The sequence below is a fragment of the Phocoena sinus genome, chromosome 2 (genome assembly GCF_008692025.1).
Source record: "Phocoena sinus isolate mPhoSin1 chromosome 2, mPhoSin1.pri, whole genome shotgun sequence".
NCBI classification, from domain to species: domain Eukaryota; kingdom Metazoa; phylum Chordata; class Mammalia; order Artiodactyla; family Phocoenidae; genus Phocoena; species Phocoena sinus.
In genome coordinates this window covers 61,339,353-61,361,492 of record NC_045764.1, presented here as the reverse complement: position 1 = coordinate 61,361,492, position 22,140 = coordinate 61,339,353, and the positions used below count along the sequence as shown (strand labels likewise).

General features: G+C 45.5%; 2 protein-coding genes across 6 annotated transcripts; both read right to left on the bottom strand.

The window, feature by feature from the left end:
- Positions 1-448: 448 nt before the first annotated feature.
- LOC116749478 (cytochrome c oxidase subunit 5A, mitochondrial) lies at positions 449-11,431 on the bottom strand. Of its 5 annotated transcripts, none has more exons than XM_032623862.1 (6): positions 11,223-11,431; positions 9,761-9,901; positions 6,866-6,982; positions 4,972-5,093; positions 3,251-3,373; positions 449-614 (listed from the first exon to the last, which is right to left on the bottom strand). In XM_032623862.1, the coding sequence occupies exons 1-5, from the start codon at positions 11,326-11,328 to the stop codon at positions 3,260-3,262; spliced, it is 600 nt and encodes a 199-aa protein (XP_032479753.1). In that variant the 5' UTR covers positions 11,329-11,431; the 3' UTR covers positions 449-614; positions 3,251-3,259. The 5 variants fall into 5 exon arrangements, 3 of the variants coding, with proteins under 3 accessions (XP_032479753.1, XP_032479754.1, XP_032479755.1); XM_032623863.1 differs by lacking the exon at positions 11,223-11,431 and adding an exon at positions 10,832-11,190; XR_004348622.1 differs by lacking the exon at positions 9,761-9,901 and having other exon boundaries at positions 10,832-11,426.
- Positions 11,432-19,996: 8,565 nt separating this feature from the next.
- On the bottom strand, positions 19,997-21,489 carry RPP25 (ribonuclease P and MRP subunit p25). The gene has a single exon (XM_032623210.1). It carries the CDS (start codon positions 21,305-21,307, stop codon positions 20,666-20,668), a length of 642 nt encoding a protein of 213 aa, XP_032479101.1. The 5' UTR covers positions 21,308-21,489; the 3' UTR covers positions 19,997-20,665.
- Between the last annotated feature and the right edge of the window lie 651 nt (positions 21,490-22,140).

The window sequence follows — 22,140 nt, the reverse complement described above, 5'->3', positions numbered from 1 at the left end:
CTCCAAATCTACCCCAGCATAGTCTTCGATGTCCAAGGCTAATACTGTACTGCGAGGGAAGAACATGTAGGGAAAAAAAGAGGCACTAAGGGGCTGGCTATTATCAGCACATCCTCAAGACTATCTTAATGACCACTTTAAAACTTTATTTCACCCGTTTTTGGGAAGGTATACAATTTGATCTATCCCCAAGGACATCCAATCCCCTAAGTCCAGGGTACTTGCTGGCCTGTCAGCAAGAAAATTCTATATAAATGACTTTTAATTTTTAGCTAATTTACCAGCCAGTGCACCCAAATATGTTTATGCAGCTGACTTTCATGTTGGGTGGTTTCCAGAGAATTGAAGCAGTTCTCTCAGCATATAACACGGAAACCAATGAAACCAACGACCCTATAATAGTTCTTTTTTTTTGCTTTTCAATGCAAACACATGAAACAATACCTAATTTCAGTTCAAACTCATTTCCCTTTTATTAAAGTCCAAGTTTCATTACATGGTTTGGTACTCAACAAAGGAAAACTTGTTCAAATAAGGTAATATGTTTTCATCAGTATTTCCAGGTGATTGTTTACAATCAAGTAGCATTATCAATAAATCCTTAGGAAGCCCATCTGTAAGAGAAAACATGAAAAATTAGCTAGGAAATAAAGAAAAGGTAGAAATCTTACTAAAAATAACCTTTAGAGCAACAGCCCAAGAAAATCACTGTCTCTGTGTAGTCTCTTCTGCTCTTACTTAATCCTGCCTGCAATCAACACACCAGGTACCGCTTAGTTTTCTGTTGTCATACGCCCGGTAATTATTGGGGTAGTCTTCTTTTCCAATCAGAAAAGTGTTGGGGAGTTGCCCTCTTAAAAAAATGTTAAGTAGAAGAGTACAGTGTTACTGCTGCTACAAAATATCCTACATAACAAAAATCTTCTGGACTCCTTGGAATAATACTTGATAAATGAAAGCCTTTCCACGTTTTACAAAGATGTGCTATCTGGCTCCAGGGAGGAGGAGGAGGTGGTAGTGGCATAGGGGTGGACAAAGATAAAATTAAGACTCCTGCTCCAAAGCAAGCTGTAAAAAGAGACCTCAAAATTGGATTACAAAACCTCAGGCAGGGCTTCCCTGGTGGCGCTGTGGTTGAGAGTCTGCCTACCGATGCAGGGGACATGGGTTTGAGCCCTGGTCTGGGAAGATCCCACATGCCGCGGAGCAACTAAGCCCGTGAGCCACAACTACTGAGCCTGCGCATCTGGAGCCTGTGCTCCGCAGCAAGAGAGGCCGCGATAGTGAGAGGCCCGCGCACAGCGATGAAGAGCGGCCCCCGCTTGCCACAACTAGAGAAAGCCCTCGCACAGAAACGAAGACCCAACACAGCCAAAAATAAATTTAAAAAAAAAAAAAAAGCTCCTTTAAAAAAACAAAAACAAAACCTCAGGCATTTTCTGCTCACTTTGTCAGCAGGAAGATTAAATACAGGGATTCTTTTTGACTTCTAAGAGTTTTTAAAAATTTAATTTAATTATTTATTGGCTGCGTTGCCTTTGTTTTTTTTTGTTAGATTCCATATATATGTGTTAGCATACGGTATTTGTTTTTCTCTTTCTGACTTACTTCACTCTGTATGACAGACTCTAGGTCCATCCACCTCACTACAAATAACTCAATTTCGTTTCTTTTTATGGCTGAGTAATACTCCATTGTATACAGGTGCCACATCTTCATCCATTTGTGTTGGGTCTTTGTTGCTGTGCATGGGCTTTCTCTAGCTGCAGCAAGCAGGGGCCACTCTTCATTATGGTGCAGACTTCTCTCTGCGGTGGCTTCCCTTGTTGCAGAGCATGGGCTCTAGGTGAGCGGGCTTCAGTAGTTGTGGCTCGCGGGCTCTAGAGCGCAGGCTCATTAGTTGTGGTGCAAGGGCTTAGTTGCTCCACGGCATGTGGGATCTTCCCGAACCAGGGCTCAAACCCATGTCCCCTGCATTGGCAGGTGGATTCTTAATCAGTGCGCCACCAGGGAAGCCTTGATTTTTAAATAAGTGTTTATTAGGTGTGAAATTAGATGTTGACTAATGGTAGCCTAACCTGGCTCTTTATCTTGTGAGGAGTCTGATACTAGCTCTTTAAATAATTTGGGGTCCACTTTTATTAAAACTTTTATAAGATAGTTTAGTTCCATCTTTTAAAAATAAACTTCTTCTTACTCTTAGGAAGCAAATCCTCTACTTAAGCCTCATCACTTACCTCTGAGAAGTAAGAGTATGGCCTTAGTAAATGCCTCAGTACTGCAATGCAAAGGATGTGTGGCATAGTAAAAGCAATGGACTCTGGAGCCAGACTGCCTGGGTTTAAATGTGGGCTCCTCTACTAGTTGTATGACCTTGGACAATGTGCCTCAGTTTCCTCATCAGTAAAATAGTAAAATGGGAATAATTATAATAATAGTAAGTACCTCACAGGACTGTTTGAGGATTAAACGAGTTAATACTTATAAAGCTCATAAAACAGTACCTGACACGTAGTAAGAGTTATATACACTGTGTGTTTGTTAAATAAAATAAATATATGACTTTTTACTTATATATTTTCTGTTTTACAAAGGATTTTCTGCGTACTGCTCACCACCCAGGCAATCCTGTGGCTCGTTTTATTACCTAATCTGTCTTTCCATAGAGGACAAGGTATCAAATAAGCTTTTATTATCAATGAATATTACTTAACTATCATATTCCAACATGAGCACACAAAAACAGAATCATCAAATCAATAAAACCCTATTAAAAATAAACAGATGTATAAAAGCATGCATGATGAACACCTTCTATGTAGATTATCTTTAGCTGGGGGAGGTTAAAGGGCTGGAATTAGGGAAGAGGTACAGAGAGGGCTTCAACTCTATGTGAAACATGTCATTTCTTGGGGGAGGGGGAAAACTAAAGCACACATGGCAAAAATAATAATATCTCAAAATCTGGGTGTGGTTACACTTATTCCTTATGCTATTCATTATGCTTGAAATATTTTATATAGATTTTAAAATAAGGCTTTTACTTGCCTTTACGCCAGTAAAAGAATAATTATGACAACTAGAAACAACAATTCTAGCTCCTTAAATTAATCATCATAGGTACTCTCTCAATCTCTAAGCTCATAGCCTCTAAAAAGGCCACGAAAAGGTCTTACTCTGAGAATACTGAAATGCCACTCACTCACCCCTCCCTGGATTCTTTCCTGCCTTTTTCAGGTATGTAGCTTACCCATGGGGTTTACACTTTGTCAAGGCCCAGTTCCTCTGGAGTGGAGATTCCCAGTTCATTTAAAGTTGGTCTAAGTTCCTGGATGACATAGGGGTAGATTTCCTTATGAGGTCCTGCTTTGTCCTGATGGCAAAGAAAACAGTCACATTTAGCTCTGAAAAGCTGTCTCTATTAACAAAATGAACTTGAAAATGCTTTTAATCACATATGCAGAGGCTAGTAGCAGAGAATACAAGTCACCTACTTTTAAGTTAACATATCTGTTCAAAAAAGACAGCAACTTGGGACTTCCCTGGTGGTGCAGTGGTTAAGAATCCGCCTGCTAATGCAGGGGACACACAGGTTTGAGCCCTGGTCCAGGAAGATCCCACATGCTGTGGAGCAACTAAGCCTGTGTGCCACAACAACTGAGGCTGTGCTCTAGAGCCCGCGAGCCACAACTGACGAGCCTGAGCGTCACAACTACTGAAGCCCGTGCGCCTAGAGCCTGTGCTCTGCAACAACAGAAGCCACTGCAATGAGAAGCCCGCACACCTCGACGAAGAGTAGCCCCCACTCGCTGCAACTAGAGAAAGCCTGCGCGCAGCAACGAAGACCCGACGCAGCCAAAAATAAAAAACAAAACAAAGGTAGGTTTTTAAGACACCTGGAGACTAACTAAGACAACTGCACTAAACCCAAGGGAAAAAACATTTTAAAGCCTTGAGTTACTGGAAAAGAAGGTGGTGATGACAGAATTTTGTGAAGGCAATTAAACATGCCTAGCAGGCAACAGTAATAATTAAATTATCACAGAAAAAAGTTTTTTGATTTGCCTCAATTTGAGACCCTAACTGAATTAACTACTGGTGCTGAATGGATTGATAGCCTACAGAACCCTTAATTATCTTACCCATTTTAGATAAAGTAATATCATTCTTTCCCTCTTACAGACCTTGAATTTCTTTCTTATAGAACACAATGTCTTTTCACGGAGAGCCACACTTAGAGGATACTTATTTCCAAGGCAAGAGAGTTTTGATGAATACTCGCCATAACATACAATCACACCTATATTGTCATAATATTTGTTCCTCAGGGACAAATATTAAAAAAGTCAAATGGACTAAGACAATGCCAAGCTATTACTCTTCTGTCTTTAACAAACTCTAGGTCCCTTAGCTGTATTTGCTAAATTATAAAATTCTTATTTAAAATTCCATGCATTAACTTGTTCATTACAGAAAAATTAGAAACTATAATCAAATAAGAGGGAGGAGAATAAGTATATATCCTCTTACATTTTGATCATTCTCTCTATACTTTTTAATAAAATGCGGTCATACACTGCAAAAATTATTTCATAATTTCTCTCAGTTAATATACTATGAATATCTTTAGTGTTAAACACATTTCTACAACATGAATAATAACCTCTTCTGGGAAGTCCCACCTTAAGAAACCACTAGCAACATTTAATTTCGTATCACAAACAGCACAAAGATAAACTGTACACTCTTAATTATTTCCTTAAGGTAAATTCTCAAATGGGTATCAAGCATAATTTTTAAGTCTCTGAATAAATTCTACCAAACCACCCTCCAAAAAGACTGTAACCGCAATGTACATTCCCTCTAGCTATATAAACTAATTTTAGGTATTTTAACAAACTCAGAAACACAGAATATGCTAATACCTAATCAACAGTCCACCTACTTCCAAAACATTGTTATTTTACTGACCTTAACAACCTCTAGGATGCGGACTGCACTAGCAAAATCATTTAAGCGTCTGCATGCCCGCAAAGCAGCATCAATGATTTTGGGTTCTGGAACCAGATCATAGCCAACAAGGGTGTTCATCCCTGTCAAATTAAAAAGAGGGGTCATATCAACCTGGTATATCCTCACTTAAACTATGAGTTAGTTATCTGTATTTTTATTGAACCATAGACATGTGATCTTGTCTGTTTGAGCCTCTATTCTCTTATCTCTAAATTGAGATAACTGGGAATTCCCTGGCTAGGGAGGACTGGTTAGCACTCAGCGGGTCCACTGCCAGGGTCCTGGGTTCGATCCCTGGTCAGGGAACTAAGATCCTGTAAGCTGCACGGTGCAGCCAAAACTAAAATATTCTAGATAATGAGATCACAGTGGATCTTCCACAGTGAGTTAGTGAAAAGAACTATGCAGTAGCATGCAGACGGAAGGAAAAAAACCTCAAGAGTTTTCTTAAATGCAAACCCTGTTTTCAAAAGTAGCTGGTTTCTTTTCAAACAAGAGGGCCATTTTCAACTTATATCTTTAACTCTTAGTATGATGTATGTACTTTGATTGCTTTAAAATAGATCTGATTGGAAAATAATCTAAAAACAACCACAGAAATGCTTAAGGAGAGGTAATGAAGCCCAAATGAGGACATTAAGGAGATACAGAGAGCCATTAGCACACAGTCACGAACATTCAACCAGAAAATGACTGGGCGTGATTCCTTTTGGCTCAGCACAAAATGATACATCATAAAATTTAAGATTCTCTTAATGGGAATGCAGAACTGCTGTTCTTTTTCTTACTTCTACTCAAGATTATCCAATAAGAATTTCCCCAGCTGTAGCAAAATGGTGTCATTACATTCCTGCAGAAAAGTATGAAGCACTTAGGTTTCTTGCTTTTATTTGTTTTAAAATATTTAAACAAAGGACACCAGTGACTGCAATGCTAGAATATAGTCATAGAGAATGAACTCCTGGTCTGAGATAAACTTCTTACACTTAGAATTAGTTATCTACCAGTCTACTAGCCTGGTTATTATTAATGCTACTTACTTATGTTAAATGTGTACTTACAAATTTAGGATAAACAAGTTCTAGCTTATTCAGATCGGACTCTTATTCAGGGCAAGACAAATCATAACTGAGAATAAAAATAACAAAAATCCCAAACTATTACCAAGAGGGGAAGAGAACCAAATGACTACTTGCGTAAATTATCTAAAAATTACACAACTGTTAAATCTTGCTCACCCCGGCCTATCATTATAGCAGTGATGATTTTGTCCCCCAGGAGACATTTTTATTTGTCACAACTGGGGGTGTGTGAGAGTGTTGGCATCTAGTGTGTAGAAACCAAGGATGCTGCTAAATATCCTACAATGCAAAGGACAGCCCTTGCAACAAAGAACTGTCTGGCCCAAAATGTCAACTGTGCCTCCTTCAAAACCCTGCTTTACAGGAAATACTTACTCTGGAAACTATAAACTTTCCTAATTGCAAGATGCATGACAATCCCCAGTTTGCATGATACATGTTTTCAAAATACAGCTGACCCTTGAACAACATGGGTTTGAACTGTACAGGCCCACTTACACGTGGATTTTTTTTCAATAAATACTACAGTGCTACATGATCCGAAGTCGGCTGAATCCGTAGATGGAGAACCTTGGACACAGAACTGTGGATAAAGAGGACCAAGCGTAAAGTTATATGTGGATTTTCTATGTGGGGGTGTGTGTTGGTGTCCCTAACCCCCCAAGTTTTTCAAGGGTTAACTGTAGTTACTTTCAACAAAGTAGTGGAAGACTACACAGCAGTTCATAACTCTATATGAAAATAGACACATATGCCTATGTTCCAATTACCTTTACGCAATTCCCAAGCATCAATATCTGGCCTATTGAAGTATGTCACCCAGCGAGCATCAAACTCCTCATCTGTCTCATGTGACCCATGGGAGTAGCAGCGAATTGACTGGATAGCTATAGGGGAGAGAGAGCAAAAACTTCAATATATAGAAGTAGTACTCGACATATCTTGCCAATACATAAAGTTTTTTTTTTTCTTTTTTTGGTGTGTCTTAAAATACACATAAAATTTACCATCTTAACCATTTCTAAATGTACAGTTCAGTGGTATTAAATACACTCAATGCATGAAGTTTTGAATCAGCTATGTATGTCATGGTAGGAAAATTATTCAGCAGGTCAAATGAAACAAATCTTATGTAGTGATTTGAAAAAAATCTTAAAAATTAAGCACATTAAAGCAAGTAGAACAAAAAGTATTACGTATGTTATGTTCATGCTTTTATCCCACTAATGTATAATGCTGGCATGTAATTGTTAACAGCGGTTATCTTTGGAGGGAAAAACTTTATTTCTTTATACACTTAGTTTTATGATAAGCAATTATTCATTCTTAATTTAAAATAATGTCCATTCTTGGGAATTCCCTGGCGGTCCAGTGCTTAGGACTCTGCGCTTTCACTGTCGAGGGCCCGGGTTCAATCCCTGGTCGGGGAACGAAGATCCCACAAGCCACTCGGTGTGGCCAAAAATAAAATAAAACAATGTCCATTCTAGTTCTTAAGCAAATTTATAAGATATACTTTCTTGATAAATTAAAAAAAAAAACTTATGCTCTCCATTAAATTATATCCCAAAATAAATTATACATCCTGACAAAGCAATGGTAATTTAAAAATTGTTTTATCAAACTTCAGCCCCCTCCTTGAAAATTCTAATTTAAAAAGTGACTTACACCAATGGAAAAAAGTTTTACTAGATTTCTAAGAAGTGAGATTTATTAATATAACACTATCAAGAAAATAGGAAACGCTTAGTATTCTGCTCTCAATCAATATACCCCTTCTAGTACCATATGAAAAGCCTTCCCATTTTTAGTTTCTGCCTATCAAATGGACAGTGAATTGGGAGTTAAGAAATCTGAATTCTATCTAAACAGCCTCTGAATGGAGCAGAAGGTGGGAAAAGGCATTTTTACCTTTGGGTTTTAGGAGGCAGCCGAGCCTAGTGGTCAGATGCTTCTAGGCTCTTCACTCTCCCACTGTTTGGCCCTGGTAAAATTAACTCAAGTTTTATATTCCTTATGTATAAAATGAGGATACTACTACCTTAGCAGAGTATGATGATTAAAAATGAAAGCAAGCTAACACTTTGCCCAGGGTTTAGTACCTTGTATGTAGGTACTCAATGAATGGTAGCTTTAAATTAATCCTTATCTAGAAATGTCTTAATTGATCTTCTATTTGTGGAAATTCTAATTTATAGAAATAAAACATTCTTCAAATTGCATTTCTTGTTATATGAATTAGACACGCTTGGTATAATTTCTAGTTATTTTTAAAGGCTTAACATACCAAAAATAACGCTTTAGCCCACTGTTACCAAAAATTTGTAAACTACTTTTTTTAAAAACTAAACTTATTCCTAGCAGAATAAAGTGTAAGTATATAATCGAAGTATAAACTGTTACCAGTTCCTTATCAAGTTAAATACACACCTACCATACCCAGTAATTCCACTTCTAAGTATTTACCCAAGAAAAATGAAGTATATAATTCTCTCCAACCACCCAGAAAAGCATTTCATGATAACAAATTTCTTTTGCTCACTGCTGGGCATGGGCATGGATTTCACTGGATGACCGTGGCTTTGTTTTGTTTTCTAACTATGAAAAAGATGGCTAGCAACTACAAATCCTAGACAGAGAGATCAATGGATCACCTTTGACAATTTGTTCACTTTCCTTCTGAGAGTCCCAAATTACAAACTGGTTGTATTCAAAAACAAAAAAACAAAAACCCTGTATGAGACAAGTATTTAGAATACCAAGCAAGCACTGGGAACACACATAGCTTCCAGGTTGGGAAAAACATACTCTCCCACATGGTTTAAATTATATTCTTAATTCCAGTAATGGGCAGAGCAGGATCTATTCTTGTAGTTATTATGAACATGCTTAACATTTTGATTTTTAGGTAAACTATATAGACATCTTTTCCCTCCCCCACACCACCCCTACTTAAGTACAGCATTTCCACCTAGTTTTGAGGCTTGTATGGTAAATTATTTTGGAAAACAATTACTCAGTGCTTTAATATAAAGTAAAGATTCCAGAGTAGGGAAAAGGAAGCAGCTGTAAAAAATTGGGACATTTCTAGGGCTACAATCTAAAAATCTATTTCTAACACTGCTTTCTGGCATTCGGTTAAGCAATCTTTTTTTAAAAAAGGGTTAACAATATATTTAGAAAAATTAAGGGGCTCATTAATCCCCTTCAATAACTAATCAGCTCAGACAAGGCTCAGAGAATGGACATTTTGGTGGTGGTGATTCTAGGAATAATGGAAAGAAGTGAATAATGTAGAGGATACATGAACAAGCTCAAAGGCAGGGTTGCAGAGGTGTAAGGCTTAAGAGCAGTCATGAACCTTGGGGTCCAAAGGCTGGAAATCTATAAATGTGGGAGTGGTGCAGAAAAGGTTGGAAGGTAATAGAAAGTGCTACTTAAATTTAGCCCTGCACCAAGAAAGGAAAAGCGGAAACTCCTCCCACCTTTTCAGAGCTATCAGGGTAAGGACAGGTGCCAGGATTGTGTAACTTTTAACGGTTGACTAGAGAATCTAACCATTACTCAAAACATTTAATTATGTAACTCAGCAGTTATTGGAAAACAATTGTTACAAGTTGGAGACTTCTCCTGGGACCAAATATGGAATTTGGGTTGCTACTTACCTACAGCAAACTTGAGGCCCCTCAGGTAACCCCTCCAGAGCTCTTTCACTTGACCTTGGATAGCCTCATCCAAGAATCTTAGTCCTTTCTGACTTTTAATTGCATAAAACCTCTTCATCTCATATTGATAACAAACCTCACCTATAATATGCAAAAATGAAATGCACTATAAAAAAGCAAATAGGTATTAAGCATTTGTGCCAGGAAAGGTGCTAAGAGTTACATTATCTCAGTTAAACCTCACAACTACTAAATATTATCCCAATTTTACAGATGAGACAACTGAGTCTTAAGGTTTAATTAATAAGTCCTTGGTCACACAGCTAGAAAGTAGCTGACACAAATGTAACCAAGACTGCCTCCTTGTGGCAAATATTTAGGTTTACAGGACAACACCTAAAATAAAGCTTTTTATGAATTATACTAAAGAGGGTGACTAGAGTGCCTAGAAGATAAATCACTATGTCCAAACTTACTAAGAGTTTGAGTTCACATGTTTAAATATGCATGCTTAGGGGCCAAATTTCATAATGTCGCATATACTACCATCATGGACCAAAAGCAAAGTGCAGTTACAATAATTAAAAGTTCCGTGCTGGACACAAAGTTTCCCGGAACACATATAAGGGGAAGGCAAAATAAGAGACAGCAATCAGCAGACCATTTCATACTCCAACAGTCAGGCTTCTAACCGGAAGCCAAAAATAACGCTTCCCCATGTTTGTAGAAGCCAGTATTCCTGGGTCTGTGGTACCCAATTTTCGAAAGAGTAATATTCTTATCATAAGACCTATCAACAGTCAGGCTTTCTTCCAGACCTCAGGAAACAACCACACACGTCGATCTATCGTAAAAATGGAAGAATTAGAACGTGGCACAGCAGTCTCTAAAAAGAACAGAATGGTCTGAGGAAGTGACACACAAAACGCTAACCGAGAAATGTCGGATGAAACGGCTATACTGCGTTCCACACGGGAAGTATAACTCATTCTCGGAAGACGCTGGGGGCGGCGGTGCCGGGGTCCCCGGAGGGACCACCCCCCCCCGCCCCTACCCTGAGCTCAATGTCACCTTCGCCGAAGCGCTGCAGGCCGGCGGTGGCCACTCCCAGTCAGGTGGCCGCGGGGTCAGCGCCGGGGCAAGGTCACGGCCCGGGGACCGAAGGGGTTCGGTGGGCGCTGGAGGTGCGCTGCGCCCCCTCCTTGGCGCCCACAGCAGGTCCACACTTGACCCGTCCGCGGTGCCCGCACCAGGAAGTCACGCCGAGGGAGGCCCCGGGGGCGCGCCCTCGAGTCCTCCAAAACTCGAGGCGGCGGAGAGAACGGCCAGCGGTCACCAGGTTCGGCCGCCGGCCCGCAGGGCAGGAGCTAGGCCTCTGGGCGAGCCTGCCCTCGCGTGGCAGCGGGGGCCCAGGTCACCGCAAGGACACGCGGGCGCGGACAGTGGCAGGCGGGGGCCTTACCGGCGACGGGGCCGGGGGCCGGAGTGGGGTGCAGGAGGCCTCGAGGGCTGGTCCGGGCGACTGCGGCTGCTGCTACCGAGCAGCGGCGGATAGCGGCGCCTAGCATGACGGTGATGGCGGCGCGCAGGATAAGGTTGAGGAGAAGCCGGGTGTGAGCTCAAGACCGCTCGCGAGCTCGTGGGGGCCGGACTCACGCACCGACGCACGGCGGGCGGAGCGTGAGGGCCCGCCCACTGCGGCGTTCGCGCCTTGGCGGAAGGGGGCACCACGCGGCCTCGGGCGGGCTACGGCGGCGCGCTCAGGACAATTTATTTCGGCCTCGCTCTCCGTCGACTCGCTGGTCCCGTGGACTGCAGCGGCGATCGTGGAGCTAGGATGGAAGGAAGAAGGCGAAGAGCTGTCAGTGGACCGTAGCGTGGTTCAAGTCTGGCTCGGGAGGCGACTCTAGCACCTCAACATGGGAACAATAACAATAACAACGACAAATTATTGTAAAAATACCTTCTTTGCTTTACCCCCCTGTTTGAGCCTAAAATAAGAGAACGAGTGGGACAGAACGACTGCTTACCTATAAGGGACCCTATTAGTAACTATTCTTATACCACAAGCCCGCAAGCATTCAAAAATTGAGTCCAACCACTTGACGTTACAGAGAAGGAAACAGGCTCAGAAATTAGATTCCTTGCTGGCAATCGAGGCTCTTTTCACCTAATCCCCAGTCCCAGGACTCACCTGGGTATTTCTGGTGAAAGGCCCTCCCCCAGTCCCTACAGGAGGCGGTTGATTAAATTCCAAGACTCTTAACGTCTAATCTGGCTTCACTAACTGCATTCTGACCTTGAGCTCCTGGGCAGTGAGACCACATTCTCCAGGCCTGAATTATCTCGGTGCCACAAGGAGTTAATGAGACAAGTCTCATTATCTCTTGTTATCCCTCATTCTCTATCCCTGGGTCTGAGGAAAGAAAAGATGGACATTCACTCTCCACTTCCTGACTCTAGGCCCTGTCTCCAGGGTGTCAGTATTGGCCCTTCTCTGTTTCCTACCTAGCAGTGCTTTAGGGGGTATGAACCTGGCTGGGAAAATTATAAAAAAGCTTTTTTTCAAAGCACCTGTCCTCAACTTCTCCCACCAACCTAACGAAAGGACACCTGGGAAGGTTTCGCCTCTTTGATTTCAATTAATATTCATCAAATCTCCAAGAGCTGGAAACTCAGGATGAGGTCAGGACTCCTATAATTAAGAAAGCACTGGGAAAAGAATCTAGAAAGAAGTGCGTATATGTGTAACCGATTCACTTTGCTGTGCAGCAGAAGCTAACACAACAGTGTAAATCAACTGTACTCCAATAAGAATTAAAAAAAAAAAACAAAAAACTATAAAAACTTGAAAAAGAAAAAAAGAAAGCACTGGGCTGGGAGTTCCGTAGCAGTCCAGTGGTTAGGACCCGGCACTTTCACTGCCATGGCCTGGGTTCAGTCCCTGGTGGGGGAACTAAGATCCCTGAAGCCTTGCGCAGCCAAAAAAACAAAACAAAACAAAAAACCCACTGGGGTATATGGCAACTGAATCCCAACTGGTCTCTGCTGTCAGTCTCTCCACTTGGCCTACAGGACCTTAGATTGGCTACAGGAGTGTTGCGTGTTTTTGTTGTTGTTGTTTTCAGAAACAATTATGACCATAATTTATTATGTGCCACTGCATGCTACAAACTATTTATTATCCCATCTAAGCCTTATAACATTGTTGTGAGATAAGTATTTATCCCTATTCTATGGATGAAGAAATAGACTCAGAGGACATTGCCCAAGAATCACACAGCTGATAAACAGTAGTGCTTAGTTAGATTTGAGGCCAGTTTTGTCTGACTCCAGAAATTTTCTTTCCCCACCACCCATAAAGGTAGGCTTTGCTGGCTTCCCAGCAAATTCTGAATCCCCTGCTACTTTGAGGGCAGTTCTAAGCCCTCATCACCTGTTTTAGGTTTTTTTTTGTTGCTGCATACCAATTTACCACAAACTAAGCAGCTTAAAACAATATCCATTTATTATTTCCCAGTTTCTGTAGGTCAGTTATGCCTTCATAGCATAACTGGTTTTCTACTCAGGGTCTTCAGACAAGACTGAAATCAAGATGTCAGCCAGGACTGTAGTCTCATCTGGAGCTCAGAGTCCTCTTCCAAGCTTGTTTAGGTTGTTGGCAGAATTCAGTTCCTTACAGTGGTAGGACTGAGTCCCCATTTTTTTCTTGCTGTCAGCCAAGGATCACTCTCAGGGCCTTACCACATGGACCCTCCATAGACCCTCTCACAATACCACCACTTATTTCTTCAAACCAGCAGGAGAGTATCTCTGACACTTCACCCTCCTTTAAAGACCTCATCTGATCAGGTCAGGCACATCCAGCGTTCTCTCTCTTTTGATTAATTCAAAGTAAATGGATTACTGGGTCCGTGTGCCGCAACTACTGAAGCCTGTGCACCTAGAGCCCGCGAGCTACAACTACTGAAGCCTGTGTTCCTAGAGCCTGTGCTTTCTCTAGTTGCGGCAAGCGGGGGCTACTCTTCGTTGCTGTGAGCGGGCTTCTCATTGCGGTGGCTTCTCTCGTTGTGGAGCACGGGCTGTAGGTGCACGGGCTTCAGTAGTTGCGGCACGCAGACTCAGTAGTTGTGGCTCACGGGCTCTAGAGCTCAGGCTCAGTAGTTGTGGCACACGGGCTTAGTTGCTCTGAGGCATGTGGGATCTTCCTGGACCAGGGCTCAAACCCGTGTCCCCTGCTTTGACAGGCGGATTCTTAACCGCTGTGTCACCAGGGAAGTCCCAATAAATTTACATTAAAAAAAGAATAACGATAGAACCTACTTAATAGGTTATTGGGAAGATTATATAAGATAATGCATGTAAAACACTATGTCCTGGCTGGACATAGCTCAATAAATGGAGCTCAATAAATGGTGAGTGTTGTATTCTTCTGTTGTAAATTATAGAAAGTTCTTTTCCCAGGGCATGGCAGGTTGTGAGACGAGGGACAAGGCATGGAGGTGGGGGGGGGACAAACACACCATATAGATTACCTGGGAATCAGGGAGAAAGGGTGGCAGGAGCCTTCAAAGGTGATCCTGTGGGGGGCCAAAATACAGTATGGGTAGGAGAGCTCTAATGGTACTTTTTCATAATTAATTAATTAATACTTATGTAATTTCCTAAATTATTTCTTTTATGATCAGAACATCATTAAAGGATATCATTTTTGATTGAGATATAACTCACATACCATAAAATTCATCCTTTTAAAGTGTATAATTCAGTGTTTTTTTGTATACTCACTATGTTGTATAAGCATTATCATTATCTAATTCCAGGACATTTGCATCACGCCAAAAAGAAACTCCATACCCGATGGCAGTCACTCCCCATTCCCCCTACCCCACCAGCCCTAGGCAACCACTAATCTACTTTCTGTCCCTATGGATTTGCCTATGCTGTACATTTCATATAAATATGAATGTTATTTCATCTGGTTTCTTTCACTTAGCATGTTTTCAGGGTTCCTCCATGTTGTAATCAGTACTTCATTCCTTTTTATGGCAGAATTATACTCCATCATATGGATATTCCACATTTTGTTTGCCTATTCATCAGTTTATGGACAGTTGAGCTATTTCCACTTTTTGGCTATTATGAATAAGGCTGCTGTGAACATTTGCGGACATGTTTTTGTGTGGACACGCGTTCCATTATTTTGGATATATATCTAGGAGTATTATATGGGTTATAAGGTAAGTCTATGTTTAACTTTTTGAGGAACTGCCAAGCTGCTCCAAAGCAGCCTACATCATTTTACATTCCTGCCAGCAATGTAGGCAGGTTCCATGTTTTCCACATCCTTATAAATTTTCTTTTAAACAAAGAAAGCTGAGTCTTTGTAGCTGTCTGAACTGAGCCCCACACCCCCAGTTTCCAATCAGGAAACAGAGCCCAGGGCAGGGGTTCTTTGTGTTCTGAGTTCATTAGCTGCTCTCCTAAAGGTTTCTTCCTGTGTCCCCCAGCTCCTTGAGCCAAGAGACTCTCTTCTCCAGCACCAGCTGTAGGGGGCAGCTCTCAACAGTTCTTGAATAGTTGAGTTTCTCTCCATGGCTGAATGGGAAGGGAAAGAGAAGGGGATTTAGCTTTGGGTCTCTTACAAGTGTGAGTGCCGCTCCTTCTATATAGTATCTCAGGGACTAGGCAACCTTAATTAATCATCAAAATCACCTGAGGATCTAATTGAACTGCCCATTTCCAGGTCCTTCCTGGGATATTCTGATCCCGTTGCTTTGGAGTTCAACCCCGGCAATCTGTATTTTTTAAAAATTGAGGTATAATTAACATATAACATGCAATCTATATTTTTAACAAGTGCCCTAGGTGATTCTGATGATGAATGATTGGGAAGCCTGGTATTGTCCCCACAGCGATCTGTCCCATTTTGTAGATGAGAAAGCTGAGGCTCAGAGAAGAATTAACTTGCTCCAGATGAGAGTCAGCCTCATTTCCTGCAAAGCCTGTTCAATATGACACCAGGCTTCATATTTGCTAGCAGAAACCTGCAGAGACCCTCTGTCCATGCAAGACTGGACCTTGGCAAACACCCCATATTCCTTTTCCCTATTCCCACTGAAGGTGGTGGGAATACCTATTGTATTAGTTTCTTAGGGCTGCTTTAGCAAAGTAACACAGGCTGGGTAACTTAAAACAACAGAAATGTATTCTCTCATAGTTCTGGAAGCTAGAAGTCCAAAATCAAGATGTCTGCAGGACCATGCTCTCTCTGAAGGCTCTAGGGAAGACTCCATTCTGTACCTTTTTCTTACCTTCTGTTGTTCGCTGGCGACCTTTGGCATTCCTTGTTTTGCAGCTGCATAAACTCCAATCTCTGCCTCCATCTTCACATGCCATTCTTCCCTCTACGTGTCTGTCTCTGTTTCTTCTCCTCTTTTTTTTTTTTGCGGTACGCGGGCCTCTCACTGCTGTGGCCTCTCCCGTTGCGGAGCACAGGCTCTGGACGCGCAGGCTCAGCGGCCATGGCTCGTGGGCCCAGCCACTCCGCAGCATGCAGGATCCTGCCGGACCGGGGCACGAACCCGCGTCCCCTGCATCGGCAGGCGGACTCCCAACCACTGAGCCACCAGGGAAGCCCCCTTTTCTCCTCTTCTTATAAGGATATATTGGATTAAGGACTCGTCCTACTTCAGAATGACCTCACCTTAAATACTAATTACATCTGCAAAGACCCTATTTCCAAATAAGGTCACATTAACAGGTATCAGGGGTTAAGCCTTCAAAATACCTTTCGGAAGGACACAGTTCAACTCACAGTATCTATAATAGTCAGCAGATGTCAGAATCCTCAAGTTTGATATCACCATGGTGACCCTTAGCTTCTTCAAAGAGAAGATAAAACCCAAGGGCCCAGACGGTGGGGATAGGGGATAAGCAGTGGTGGGGAAAAGGGGAACATTTGGTCACTGTTTATGGGGCTGGACAGTTAAGGACTTTGATGTGGCATCAGAACAGTTCAGAAATCTGGTTCAGCCAGTCTTTACTCACTCAGTCAACAGCTCTCTGTGGGCTTCCTGTGTTCCAAGATCTGGGTAGGGAGCAAGGCAGGCAGGATCCATTCAATCATGGCTTATGGTTTACTGGGGTGACTGACAACCAGAGGTTCACAATAATGAGGGCACAATTATAAACTAAGGTCTGTGCTCTGACAGGAAGAAACCTGGTGTCACCAAAGAGACCTTCCTGTGACTATATTCCCTCCTTCTTTTTCTTCAATTGCCCTTCTCTCTGGGAGGCCTGTAGGTATTTCAACATCTCAGTGAAATAGAGGGGACTAGAGAGTCCCTAGTGGCTAGTATGGGTATAGCAATGATCCAAACTGCAGAACTATGGAGTGGGGGCAGGGACATGAAGGGAGCTGGTAGGTGAGATGGGTGTGGCAGGGTGGGAGTGTCTGACCCAGGTCTTCCCCCAACCGTACAGTGAACATGCCCTGGCACATTCATGGGCAGTGGACAAGAGCTTCTAAAGCTTTTACCAATTTAAAGCTGTGGACCCCCCTACCTCACTCCCCTTCCCCACCAAAATCCATCTATTGTTTGATGCCAGGAAGGCAGGCTAAGTCCTGGCCAAGCTAGGGTTAAAGCCACAAGGAGAAACCCTTCTCTATCCTGGCTATAATGGCAGTGAAATCCTACCTAGCCTGGGGTAGCTCTCATATCTGTCCCCATCTCTGTCCCCACTCCCACTGTCCCATCTCCTATCTCCCTGCAGTATATGGAATGCAGTCAGGCCCCTTCCAATCCACCTCCCACCTACACAGGTGCCAGAGGGATCCTTCTCAAACATCAGTCAGACCAGGGCACTCCCTGGCTTCCACTCCCTGCCCCCTCCCCTTCATTCAGGGAGGCTCCTTGTGACCTAGATCCCACCTGGTATTCCAGTCCCACCTGCCTCTTGTCATGCTTCCTTCAGACACTTGTGGCTGCCTCAACACCAGACAAGCATCACCTCTCTGTGTTCTGCCTGGAATTCCCTGTCCAGTCCTGTCCAGCTGGCTAATTCCTTCTGATCATTGGGGAACCGGCTCCGTCAACACCTCTGAGTGAATTAAATGCCTCTTCTCAGAGCTCCCTTCTCCCATTATCACTGCATTGTGCTGTAACTTTCTTTTTTCTCTCTCCTAGACTGGGACATCGTTGCGGCAGATACGATGTCTGATTATTCTGATTCTTCCACCCCAGTCCCACCCTGGGCCTAGACTGAGACTTGGCATAATAATGAAGTCCCTCGAGGTCCAGCTGGTGGTCCACTGCCCATCTGACCACATGCTCTGGCCTTGGATGATACACATTTATGTTCCCAAATGGATTTTGATTGTGTGACGGGACAGTTTTGTGGGTGTGAGTTTTCACTGTCACCCCTAGCCTGGAAGTGCCCCAAGGCAGGGCCCAGGTAGCTCTTGGTTAGAGGCCACTATTGGAAAGATGAGGTCTCACGGTTGTGGTGGTGGTAGTGGGGTTTCCCACTCCCTCCCATTCTGCCACTAGTCAGTTCTCAAAGTGAGCATCTCTTGAGATGCTCCCCTTGCCACTCCTTGCCTTACTCCAGCACTTCTCAGGTTCCCACCTTAGCCTTGGGCGTGGGGATGTATAGGGATATCTGTCACCTTCCTTTGGAGCCTGCTCCTGGGTCAGCAGGGCCAGAGGGTCCAGTAAAGCAGGGGTGGGGAGCTCACAGGTGCTGGGTTCCACTGGCACCCATGAGCACCTATCAAAATCCTGGGAACTGAAGCTGCTGGGGTAGAGTAGAGGTGCACAAAAGAAAGCCAGTTTCATAACCTGCTTTCTAGCATGGGGGCAGAAACAGCCCACATGTGAACAGGTTAACGCTCTGAAGGTTGGGAAATACCATGAAGGGGACTTACCTGACCCAAGGCATCAAAAGAGAGTCTCTTCTTGCATAGTCCTGGTGACCCGGCAATCAGGACTTCAGACACTGGTGGTCTTGGAAAGTTGGCCATTTTCCAGAACCAAGACCAGTCTCTCTTAAGATCCTACCATGCAGGACCTCTTCCAAGTTTTATCATGTACTTTAGATGCAGACGCCCAGTGCCAGCCCAGGGCACCTTAGTTGTCAGGATAGTTTACGTTCTCTCCACACTTCTTGGGCCACCACCGAGAGTCAGACAAGCACACCCAAACCCCTTGGCCCTCCTAGGGACTTATCAAGAACAAGAAATTGGGGAGGGCAACCAGTGTCAGAATCTGTATGGCAGGGCTCTCTGATCCAAAGCTGAAGCCGAGATAGGGGGGTGGGGGTGGACTCCCCAAAGAGCCCCTTCTGTCAACTGCAGAAACCTACCTCTTGTTACCAGTAGGATTTATTTCAGGTTTCTGCCTACCAAGTGACTTACATACTTCCCCATCTCCTCCTTTGCAAGGATGCTGTTAAGTTGCAAGGGGGCAGGTCCCCTGAGATCCCAGGGCTATGTGCCCCCCGCTGCTGCCACCCTACCTGCTAGAGTGCTTCCAGTACACACAGCACTCTCTCCACCCTCCCACCTTACTTGGAGTTGGGCAGAAAGGCTTATAAGGCCATTATCTCTCAACAGACAGCTGTGCAGGGCTGGAGGCAGCAGCTTATCAGGGAGCCTGCAGTGATTCACAACCCAAGTCCCAGCTTCTCTGCTGAATAGTAATTTCCAGCAGTGGATTTGCGCTCCGTCTCTCCTCCCCCTCTCCCAAGGGTGTGCTGTCCTTTCTCAGAGAGAGAAAGCAGTGAAGGGTAGACCCTATCCATGGGGATGGGGGGGCTCTGTGCCAGCTTTCTGGATAAGGCTGTCTATTGGCAGGAGGCTGCAGGTTTAGGGACCCCAGTTGGATCTGCCACCCTTGGCAGTGACAGAAGAGTTCATCGATGCTCACCTTCCTTCCCCATCCAGAAAAGCAATGTGCTGTTCCCTTTCCCTTAGTAGTAATGTGTAAGGTGAAAATGGTCCCCTTCTGGCCACAAGCCCTTAAGCTAGAGCCAGCCAGGGAGGGCTGAGAAAGAGGGAGAAGCCAGGGACTGGGTAATGTGCCCCCTGCACCATTTTGAAGCTGTCCAGTTTCTGTGCCTGACCCCTAAGACTCCAAAGGCTAAGGATCCAGGCTGGAGGGGACTGACACAAGGGGGCAGACCAGAGCAGTCTCTGCACAGGCAACTGGTTAGGAAAAAACCCAGGGACAGAGCCATTTTTGTGTTTGTTTTATTGGAAGCAAGACTCCAGCTGTGGGGCTCAGGGGAGGAAGCATGGGAAGTTCTGTCCTGGGTCTCTCCCTCTGGGCCAGCATGGGGAAAGGGGGATGTTAAAAGAGCTAGAACCTATGGAGATGCCCCTGCCAGCATGATCTCAGGATGTTCCTTAAAAGCAGGGGAAGGGAAACGAAAGGAAACTGTGTCCTAGGTGAGGGGCACAACAGGCCACCCCCACAACTCATAATCTGCTGCCCTCAGGCGTGGTTTCCAACCCCTTGCCCTCTGCTGACAGTGGTGGGGTGATACCAAGAGCCTTCCTCAGCTTCCACCCTCCAGGCCCACTTCAAGAATCCTAGGTGCCTTTAACCCTTGGGGGTCCTGAGCAAGGCTCAAGAGTCCCACTGCCCACCATTCCCTCCCTGAGGAAGGTCCCCGTATGGTTCAGAAAAGCTGAAGGTGCAGTTCTGTGTCGTCAGTCCACATAGGTGAAGGAGCAACCCCACCACGAAGCTTCCCTGGGGTCCCCTTCTTGTCGCCTTGGGGTCCATGCTGCCAGGTCGTGGGTTCCAGAGTACCAAAGCATGAAAGGCTGGAGGTACATCTCAAGGTCGAAGCTCTGGAGGTAAGATCCAGCCCACCTAGGTGGCCCAGAGGCCGGAGCTCTCAGGCGGTCTGGTCCTCTTCAGCAGCACCTGGCTCAGGTTGTGACCGCTTTGCAGAGCCTTCTCCAGCTGCGGGTTCCCCTAGACTCCTCTTGGACGTCGATGCAGCTGGCTGGGACGAGGGGCCAGGATGGGGGTTCGGGGGCTGGTAGCCGGGTTGGCGCGGATCCAGTGAATCCTTGGAAAGTAGGATGGCGAGGCTGGGCACGTTCTTAAGTACACTGAGACTGGCGGCTGGCTCGCCAGGCTTCTGACCAGGCGTGGGCTCCGGAGGGAGGCTCTGCCACACTTCGCGCACGCTCCGGTAGCGCAGCCGCGTGACCTGATGCAGACCCGCCAGGCGGCGCTTGAGGATCTCGGCGCACGTGACGGTCTTGGTGGTGGCCCGACCGCAGCCGCTGAAGACGATGGTGCGCGTGGCTGGCTGCGCCATGCTGGCGGTGGCGAAGGCCAGCAGGTTCCGGATCTTACTGCCCTCCTTGACCCGCATGTGCACGGCGCCCGGCGCCAGGTCTGCGAAGGGGCCCGAGCCCGGGCCGCCTCCCTCGTCCCCGCTCCCCACCGGCGCCTCCTCTGAGTGCACCTTACGGAAGTTCTCCATGCGCCGTCGTTGCCGGGACCGCGGGGACGCAGCCTTCGCCATTGGGCCGCCTCAGCCCCGGGGCTGCATGGCGGCGGGTCGCGTCTGGCAAGGGCCGGCCGGGGTAAGGGTGAGGGAGCTGCGTGGACGCTGGCGGGCGGGCTAGGACGGTGCGATCCTCGTCTTCCACTTCTCTCCACTGGGCGCTGCTCTACTCCGCGCTCTCCGCGCCTTTGGCTGAGGCCCCGCCTGAGAGCCTAGGAGCCCCGCCCCTACCTCCAGGCCCCGCCCCTAACTCAGCCAGCCCAGCTGGGGCCCCAGCCTCACCAGCCTCTCGGATCCAGTCCGGTCGTCAGCTACAAGGGCGTGGGAGCTGCGCGCATCGTGGGGCGCCGTGGCAGCGCTAGGGGGTGACCTGTCAGGTGAAGTTTCCCAGTAATCGCCATCAGCCCTCCCAGAGCCGACCCTGATAAACGGGCAACCTAAATAAAAACTGCGTCTGCAGGGCAAACGGCGCTTCGACCCGGGTGCCCGAGCCCTTTCGCGTTTCAGCTGAAGGCCACCCCTTGTCCCCTCCCAAGGAGAGATTTCAAAGCGGCCTGCTGGGGGCTGCACCTCTTTCTCCCACTCCTTGGCGGAACCCCCCACCCCCACCTTCGTCCCTTCGGCTCCCGAGCCGCTATTCTCCACTCAAGGACAGCCCTGTGCACCGTCAGCAGACTGCGGGAGGCGCTGTCTCCGGCTCCGCTCCGCGCCTGCCTTCGAGGACTACGTCGCGGCGTGGTCCTCGCAGAGCAGCCGGAGACTGAGGTCTCAGCCTCTCCGTGCCTGACTGGTGCTGGAGGCTCCTGGACGCCCGCACACCCCTAGGGTGTGGGGACTGAGGCTCTGGGCCA